The sequence below is a fragment of the Petaurus breviceps genome, unplaced genomic scaffold (genome assembly GCF_028583685.1).
Source record: "Petaurus breviceps papuanus isolate PSGF00001 unplaced genomic scaffold, PetGlider_PUasm1.0 90333, whole genome shotgun sequence".
NCBI classification, from domain to species: Eukaryota; Metazoa; Chordata; class Mammalia; order Diprotodontia; family Petauridae; genus Petaurus; species Petaurus breviceps.
Window position 1 is genome coordinate 512,464 of NW_027187220.1, and position 8,804 is coordinate 521,267.

At 56.1% G+C, this 8,804-nt stretch overlaps 1 protein-coding gene across 1 annotated transcript; it reads right to left on the reverse strand.

Moving 5' to 3' along the window:
• Positions 1–690: 690 nt before the first annotated feature.
• Positions 691–8,631, reverse strand: UBA1 (ubiquitin like modifier activating enzyme 1). Its single transcript, XM_069108140.1, has 26 exons — positions 8,433–8,631; positions 7,037–7,153; positions 6,884–6,942; positions 6,629–6,797; positions 6,400–6,534; positions 5,760–5,866; positions 5,551–5,641; positions 5,317–5,449; positions 5,147–5,244; positions 4,819–4,965; positions 4,522–4,698; positions 4,334–4,438; positions 4,172–4,252; positions 3,911–4,066; positions 3,653–3,818; positions 3,332–3,528; positions 3,141–3,205; positions 2,756–2,951; positions 2,559–2,633; positions 2,204–2,393; positions 2,001–2,089; positions 1,819–1,911; positions 1,521–1,712; positions 1,309–1,410; positions 1,118–1,218; positions 691–991 (listed from the first exon to the last, which is right to left on the reverse strand). The coding sequence occupies exons 2-26, from the start codon at positions 7,151–7,153 to the stop codon at positions 856–858; spliced, it is 3,177 nt and encodes a 1,058-aa protein (XP_068964241.1). The 5' UTR covers positions 8,433–8,631; the 3' UTR covers positions 691–855.
• Positions 8,632–8,804: the final 173 nt, after the last annotated feature.

Genomic DNA, 8,804 nt, shown 5'->3' on the forward strand with positions numbered 1-8,804 from the left:
GCCAGGAATGGTCTAACCTGGGCACTTCGCATAATGATGGGCAAAGAGCATGTTGGGCTGTCCTGAGATCCCATCCCTATTATATACATATACATATTGGAGCAGAATGTCCTTTCCTACTTCGCAAAAATCCACCTTTTCTCTCTACTTCCCCAATTGACACTGAAAAACAACCATTGTTACAAATTCCCATGTTTGCTTTACCCGTAGAAATGTCTCCTTTGCCTGTCCACTGCCTGATTAGGGGGCACAATAAAGCTCCAGATAGGCCTGGGCTTAACGCTAAAGTGCGGGACGGCCCAGAAGGAGGAAGAATTCAACATGGAATGCCATGGGGGGAGAGGGAGGAGCAGGTCCTGTGCAGGGAGGAGTTTGTAAGCAATGAGTAAATAATATCCTGGACTACTCTGGGTCAGGTAACAAGCTCTCAGGACAATACAGGGAATAGGGAGCAAAGCTCTTCACCAAACCAGTGATCCTGGCAGGAAGTACCCTGAAGCCGTAAGCAGGAATCCCTGGGGAGATGCCATTGCCACAAATGGTGCCCCTCCCCAACACAACCAGATTTGGAACTGGGTTCTTGGTCACCTAGGTCAGTGCTGAGATCTAGGGCTGAGAACTTGCACCCAAGGACACACACACACACAGCTGGCTGGTGTTTCCCAGGCCATACACACAGCAGTCCTGGCCTTTGGTTTCCGTCAATAACTTTATTATGGGTTCAGTACAAAGTCATGCCCTCCAGTGCCCTAGGCAAAGGGGGGGGAGGGGGGGCCCAGCCCCCCTGAGGGGGCGGGCACAGGAGAGGGAAGGAGAGGAGGGGAGGGAAGGTGAAAGCACCCGCCTGCTACCCAGTCAGCGGATGGTATAGCGCACATAGGGCACCTCCACATCCTCGCCGCTATCATCATTGCAACAGAGCTCCAATACCAGCGCTTGCACATGGCGGCCCAGTTTCCGCTTTGACACCCGGCTCACGATCTCTGTCATACTGAGGGTATTCCAAGAAAGACTGTGGTCAAAACCAAAGGTGAGCCCATTGCTCACCCAACCTTCCCCTTCCCCAAAGGCCCCAACCCTCCCTGCTATTCCTCCCAGCTTGGCACAGGCCACTCACGGTTGGTCCAGCCGCTCCTTGAGCTTAGCAGCTGGCATGAAAAAGGAATAGAGCATAGACACACCCTGGGACAGCATTGTGATCTCCAGCTTGTGTTCTGTCTGTGGGGGGAAACCACATACTGGTCAGTAGGAACAAGTCCCCTGAGCCCACTGCCTCTCCCCCTTCCCTTTCTCCCTCCCTGCCAGCACCTTGAAGTAGTCCAGAAATTGCTTAAGGGTCATCTCCTCGCCCCCAGGTTGGAGCCCCTTGACCTCAAAGCGATCCCAAAGTGTCCACTCATGGTCATAGTACTGTGAGCAAGAAAAGGCCAAGGCAAGGCACGTCAGTCCTGGCTCTCTATACAACATAGGCCCTCTGCACTCCTCTGCCCACTTGGGCCCCAAGTCTGTCAGCATCTCACCTTGTGACGGGGAGCTGCAATGGGCTCCGAGAAGCCAAAGAAGGGCAGGGCAAGATTAAGAAAGCCATTCTTATAGGCCTCAAGCCGTTGGTGGCCCTGCACCACCTTGTACAGCTCCAGGCACACAAGGCCAACCACAGCTGCAGTGGTCGTGGCGATGGCCGGGATGATCTTCCCTGCGATCAGCTTGCTCTGTGAACAGACAGAATCTCAACCCCCATGTCTTCAAGACACAGACACAGACACACACACACAGCTTGGAAAGACAGTGGTCTGTAGAAGGGATCAAGGCTCTCACCTTGTGCCGGTCAGCAGGGGGAATGTCATAGTTCTCAGCCCGAAGATTGGAGGCGGCCACAATAAAGTCCATGTGAAAGTTATTGTCATCATCCTGGTGGAAGGAACATGGGAGGCTTGAGTCCCTGGGGAGCTGCCCCCAAACATACCCACCTGCCCCCACACATAGAGCCCCCCCAGTACCTTTTCAAAATCAATGGGATACATCTTGAATCCAGACACCTTCTCTGGACTGGGTAGTGTTGCTTTCAGCTCCTCCAGCCGGCTGTCATCTATGGCCCCACCAGAAGACCAGATTAAGGAGGAGAGAAAAGGTCAGAGGTGCCTGAGAGCAAGTCAGAAGAGGGCAGCTGCAAGGCCTAAGGTCAAGGGCAGTTGGCACTTACCAACAGAAGTGTTGGCGCTCTGAAGCTCCTGGTCAGAGACGTGGATCTTGACGCCAGACTTGGGAGTGAATTCCGGGACCTGCACAGTCTGGAGAAGCGTGGCCACAGCTGTCCGGTCCCGAGAGCCCACCAGCCCATAGGTCTGAGCAAACAGGTTGGCAGCCGCCATGATGTAATCCAGATGCAAGGGCTGCAAAGGCAGATTTGGGGGAAGAGATCACAAGGCTAAAGTACTACCACCTTTTCATTTCATCCCCAAGACCTGAAATGAGGTTCTCTAATTCTGCATCTCAGCCCCTGCCCCCAGATTCACTCATCTTCCTCTTTGTCCTAGCATAGGGGCAAAGATACTCACATTGTGGACATCAAAGGTGAGGGGATGAGGACATCGCTTAGGTCCAGACCAAAAGGGGGCTCCAGAGCTTGTCAGCTGCCAGAGAAATTAGATGGATATGGGATCAATGGGGGATCTTGGGAGAGGCACACAGCCTCCCAGGATCCCTCCTCAGATTGAGGAGGTGCTGGGGTTGAGCATAAAGGTCTTGCAGTTACCTGCTCAGGAGGGAAATTGTGCAGCAGCTGCCGGATGTTGTTGGCATACTGGGCATGCCAGTGAAGGCAGGCCCATGCCACACAATCAGCCCAAGTACGGGGGCGCTGTAGCACCAAGCTCCGCTGCACGGCCTCCAGCACCTCTAAGGGCTGTGTCCCTGCCAGCCGCAGTGTTCGCTCCACAAACTTTGGGTCTCTGTGGGCATGAGGGAGGAGGTCAATGGGTTAGGATAGGACAGGGAGCAAGGGCTACGATGCGGGACAGCAGGAGGCTTTAGGATTGGTGCGTGCTCTATAAAAGTCCACAAGTGAGCCGGCAGAAAATCCCAGCTGGACATTGGGGCCACAGGCCAGTGGGGTGGGAAAATGGGCTGGTGGCACTCACGTGAGGTACTGATTGACACTCTCTGCCGGCTGCTTGAAGAGACCTTCAAACTCATCCCGGGCCCACTGTGCAGGTCAAAGTACAGTTTGGTCATTCTGCAGAGCGCCAGGACCCAGTGTCCACCCCTTGTTGGCACCTCTCTGACCTGGCCCAGTCCCACTGCCCCCCCAGCCTGGCCCCATGCCTCACACCTGTAATGTGTGCTCAATTGCATTGGGGAAGTTCTTAAGAGTACAGATAGGGATGGACTTTTCCGGGGGGTCTTGGCTGGAGCTGTAGGATTCAGTGAGGAAAGGGATGACCACTTGGACATTGCCCTTGGTGCCCAGAGTGCCTGACTCCAGCAGTGGCTTCCGGTAGTACACACAGCGACGGTCCATATACATGCCTGGGTGAGGAAAAGAAAGAAGGCCTTTGAAGGTCAACCTCCCCTGGGAGGTTAGTTAGGGTGGGGGGGAGAAGAAACCCGTGCCTCACACCCCCTGCCCCAGCCTCCTGAGCTCCATTCGCACGTGCGTCAACGTTGTCCAAGGCGTTGGTCACACCATCTAGGGCCTGGAAGAAGTCATCATCATAAATCCGCTCAGTGTCAGGCCCCACGCGGTTCTGGTGGCTCGTCACGTGCATCTGTGGGTTCATCTGACGGACAGCAGCAGCTGCTGTGTCAGACTTCAGCTTCTACAGACACACAAGGAAAGAGCAGCACGGGTCAAGGCATGGAGCAGTCAGCCCAGGACTGCCCATCCCCCGCAACTCCCAGAGAACTTCACCGTGACATCCCAGGGCCGGAAGAGGAACTGCCGGTTGAGATTGGACTTCTCGATAGTATCCATGTCAGTGACGACAACCTCCCCGCCATCCCCACAGCCCAGGCCAATCATGGCAAAGTTCTTGAGCAGCTCACAGCCGATGGCTCCTGCCCCAACCTGTGAACAGATGGTCCCAGAGACCCAGGACTAGGTAAGAGGGGAAAGCCTTTCGGGACCTAGGGGCAGACCAAGAAGGCAGGCAGCCAGCCTGGGATCACTCACCAGGAAATACTTCTGCTTGCCGAGTTTCTCCTGCAGATGAGAGCCAAACACAGCCACCTGCCCATCATAGCGTGTCTGACGCTGCAAAGAGGAAGCAGTCAAACAAGCGGTCCAGCCCCCAGAAATTAGCTGAGCCCTTCCTCAGTACCTGGGAGAACTTACCGGGCGGCAACTGTCCTCAGTTAGGGCCTCTCTGTCCTCAGGCAGGCACTCTAGGGCATCAAAGTACAACCACTGCATGATGGGCATAAACTTTCCTGAGCAGGCCTGTGCACAAATGCAGGAATCAGGTCAAATCCCCAGAACTGTCCAGCCTGCAGGCCAGAACCCGACCCTTTGGCCAACCTCACCTTCATAACTTCCTGAGCAGCCAGGCCCCCGATGAAAGCATTTACAGGGGCCAGGTCTCCGGCTGCCATGTAGGACAACTGCCGTACCAGCTCTTCATCCAAATGCTCCTGCAGCAGTCGAGGTGACGCAGCTTCCTTAATGGCCTGCGCCAGGCTCACCATCTCTGCTCCATCCGCCTGGAAAGCAGGAGAATGAGCAGTTTGTTCTGAAGTCCACACCCAGGACAGAACAGAAAAAGACTGATGCCCAGCTGCCAGGGCCCACAGAATTCTCCCCTCACCACGAGGCTTAGGCACCTGATTTTGAGGGTGGGGCAGCCGCCCTTGCTGGCTGTAGAACTGGTGTAGGGCCTGAAAGGCCACATGGAGATGGGCAGGGCGAGAAAACTTGGCAAAATCCGTCATCACAAATTCTGGCTCAGCCAGGGATACAGATAGTGATTTCTGGAGAAAGGAGGAGGAAGGTCAAGCCAGGAAAAAAGCAAACAGGTATTTCTTAAGAGCTCAGTACATGCCAAGTGCCATATGGTCAATCTCAGCGAATCCTGACAACTATGAGTCCTCAGTTCTCCAGATGAAGAACCTCCGATCTCCTTGGCCCACCACCTGCCCTGGAGAAACTCACAAAGCTGATCTTCTTGGGCACTTTGACCTGGGTAACGATTCCACCACGAATGTAGTCAGAGAATCTGGCCGTGTCACAGATGCTGAAGGTGTATGGACCTGTAGGGTCAGACTGGTCACCCAACGGCAAGCCGCTCAGTCACCCCTCTGCACACCAGCCTATCCACTCACCTAGGACTCTGATCTCCACAGGTGATATGCCATTGAGTTCATTCATGCCTTGGACCTCGGTGAAGGTGACAAAGTCGCCACTCTCAAAGCCATGCCGTGCCTCATCCAAGCAGGTCACTACACCGGGGCTGTCCTAGGGGAGCCAGAGAACAGGCCAGAGGGTGATGGGGTAGGGCTAGCATGGTTTGGAGCCCATTTGGCCCAGGCAAGAGGTCCCAGAAACCAGTGTCTCACCTTGGTCACCATAGAGACCATGGCGCTAAGCGGCTGCTCCCCATTTGCATCCGTCAGGACCATTTCCTCACCAAAGTCACAGAACAGCTGCCTGTGGGTAAAGCAGCAGAGAGCCCACGCCTCACCTTCCATAGAGGTGACCAAGTAACATCTCAGTCTTTCTGTTTTCCCAAGATAGGGGAGAGGGAAAGGCTAGAGGACAGACTTACCCAAAGAGGCCCCGAGTGTCGGCCACCACCAGCTTGATACCGCGACCATGGCAGAACTCACCTACACGCATCTGTTCCTCCAGGGGACAGTTGGTGAGGACAACCACCTGAGTGGAAGGAAAGGTTGACAGGGAAGGGCTGGAAACCTAGAGGCTGCTGGGAAACTTTCCAAAAAATCCGAGAGGCTAACTCATCTAGTGGTGGAAATAAGACAAAGGAGGAAACTGCTCTGACCTGGAGTCAAGAGGCCCTGAATGCCAATTCCAGACCTGCTGCCCCCTATCAGGGTGAACCTTTCAGCTCTCTGGGAAACACAGGGAAATTGCCAACAATCTCTATGATGCCCCACGGCCCTAAAGCCAGGGGTCATCTGGTCCAACCCCTTCTGTTTTCAACAAATGAATATGTCAAGGAGATCCAGCAACTTGGCTAAGGTCAGCAAGGTAGTGACAGAGCAGGAACTGGCAACCAGGTGTCAAAGGTCCAGAGTTAAGGGAAAGAGCCCCTTCCACTAGACCTCCCTCAGATGCCCCAGAAGAAAAACAAGTGGGCAAAGACAGACTTAGAGAAGAGAGAAGCTGTTTCTATGGAAGCCTCTGGGAAATGAAACTAGGACGTGTCTGGTGAAGGTCTGAGGTACCTGGAAGTTGCCAAGGAAGTCCTCAGTGAGAGGCCCTGTGTAGGAACAGACAGGAACATAGGCATTGAGCTCAGCCAGACGGGGTTGGGAAACCTCTGCCCGGTTCTTGCCCACATCTTCTTCTCGAAGGTAGAACTAAGGGTTGTAAGAAGTGAAAGAATGAATAACTGGGGTCTGGGCAGGGGGGGGGGAGAGGAGGAAATGAACTATGGAGATGGATTGAGGTTACCTGGGACGAGAGATCAGCCCACTGGGCAGCACCCTGATCATGTAGGGTAACGGCTTTGACTCCACCAAGGATGATGTTTTTAGCAATCTCAACTCCAAGGCCCCGGAGTCCAGACACTAGGACGCTGGAAGTCTGAAGGCGTTTCATGGCGTCATGGCCTAGTACATACCTGAGGAGATGAGAGCAAGGTCTAGAGCATAGCCCCAGTCTGACAGCCCCTCCGCTTCCCGGCCCCCAACAGTTCCAGTCTCTCACAATTGCCTGGAATATAGGCCCTCGTCGATGTCTGCCTCACTCCCGTTCTTAGCCATTCCCTATGGACAAAAGTGACAGATCACCAGGGTGAGGAGAGGCTGACCCAAGCCCCAGCATCCACCCTGCTACTGGGTCTCAGTGCCAAATACTCACGTTGGCAGGTGCAGTGGGCACGTCAGAGGGAACAGGGTGGGCAGGAGAGCAGTTAGAACCTGGTTTTGGATCAGGCCCGGACACGCGACGCTTCTTGGACAGCGGCGAGCTGGACATCTAGGAGAGATAGAAATAAGAGTTGTCAGAACTGGCCCAGAGAGAAGGGGAGAGAGGGAGGGGGAGGGAGGGGGAGAGGCTGTCAGACTGGGGCTATGCTCTAGAGAGAGAGAGAGAGAGAGAGAGAGAGAGAGAGAGAGAGAGAGAGAGAGACAGAGAGAGAGGGAGGGAGGGAGAGAGAGAGAGAGAGAGAGAGAGAGAGAGAGAGAGAGAGAGAGAGAGAGAGAGAGAGAGAGAGAGAGAGAGAGAGAGAGAGGTAGAGGGGGAGACAGAGAGAGGGAGGAGGGATCAAGGTGAAATCCTTCCAGGAATGGATGCAGCAGAAACTCTGAGGACAAGAAATCCTCCCAGAGTGGATCCAAATGTTAGGGAAGGTAATGAGCTGGTTATCCTGGGGGGTAGGGGTGGAAAGGAGAGAAATATGAGAGCAGAGGGGCCTCCCAGACAGCAGACAGATCATTACGATATCTTTTGGGCCTGGTTAGAGAGGAAAAGCAAAGCAGACCCAGGGATGAAAGGGGGCAGTGGGTAAAAAGAGGTCCACTCAAGTCCAAGGGGCACATGAGGTTTGTGGGGAAAGTCGGCCATCTGCCAAAGTGGGCAGTGACACAGGGTAGGAGGGAACAGTCACAAATCTTTAGGGAAAGGAGGAAGCACCATTGTCCTGACTGGCCAAGGCTGTTGTCCTACCTTTGGGGCTCTTCTCCCACTCCCTCAGGTAAATGGGGGTGGGGCGGGGTGTAGAAGAGGCTTCTAAAATAACAGAATGCCAAGAAAGATGGAGGGAGGGAAAGGGATGAAAGGAAGGCGCTGTCCAGGGTCCTCCTTGGTCTTATCTCCAGTAGCTGCTCGTCGGCCTACCACCCACCTGCCCGCCCACCCACCCACCAAAGGCCCCCCACCCTGGGTGAAGAGAATGGAAAGGCAGGATTGATGCCCCTCCCCCCCCCACCTCAGGCGGCCCCACCCCTCCAGCAGAATCCCGGGTGGGGCCCCGACGGTACAGTGGCCACGCCCCTTGGGGGTGGAGAAATCGCAGCAGGGGGGAGAGCACGGCTGGGGGGAAGAGATCCCGAGATCCCGGCAGTCCACGGGGGAGGGGGAGACTCGGTCGGCAGTGGAGGAGGGGGAGATCGAGGCAGACGGCAGGGGTGGGGGTAAAGGAGAGATCGCGGGAGGGGGGGGGGGGGGGGGGGGGGGCGGGGCCCGGGGGGGGGGGGAAAGGGGGGGGGGGGGGGGGGGGGGGGGTGGCCCGCAGCGCAGGAGGCAGGCCTGTTACCAAGGCCTGTTCCCCGGGGCCCGATCACCGCAGTCACTGCAGTCGCCGTCGCAGTCCGGTGCTCAAGGAACTGCCCCCGCCGCCTCCCAAGGCCAGCCCTGACGCCTGGAGTCTCAGCCCCTCCACGGGCGGCTTCGGTCCCAGACACAAGATGGCGGCCGCCGCCGCAGAGCCGGAACAAAACCCGCGGGTGGCTCCGCCTCCTGCCGCAGGCACCACCCAACCCGAGGCCCGGCCCTCTGCCGGCCAGCAAGCCACGCCCTCTACCCCCACCCCCAGTTCCTCGTCCCTACCGCAGGCTGCAAAGCTGGCACAAGCCTGAGAACGGGGCTCCGGCGGCTCCGGGCGGGCACAAACAAGTACCCAAGCGGC

What these genes read in the sequence shown, in the direction of transcription:
- UBA1 (XM_069108140.1), bottom strand. Translation starts at nt 7,153, where the DNA reads ATGTCCAGCTCGCCGCTGTCCAAGAAGCGTCGCGTGTCCGGGCCTGAT. An exon ending in GGGCTGATCTCTCGTCCCAG is followed by an intron (nt 6,535 to 6,628) that starts GTAACCTCAATC and finishes TACAACCCTTAG; the next exon opens with TTCTACCTTCGAGAAGAAGA. An exon ending in AAGGAGCGGCTGGACCAACC is followed by an intron (nt 992 to 1,117) that starts GTGAGTGGCCTG and finishes GAATACCCTCAG; the next exon opens with TATGACAGAGATCGTGAGCC.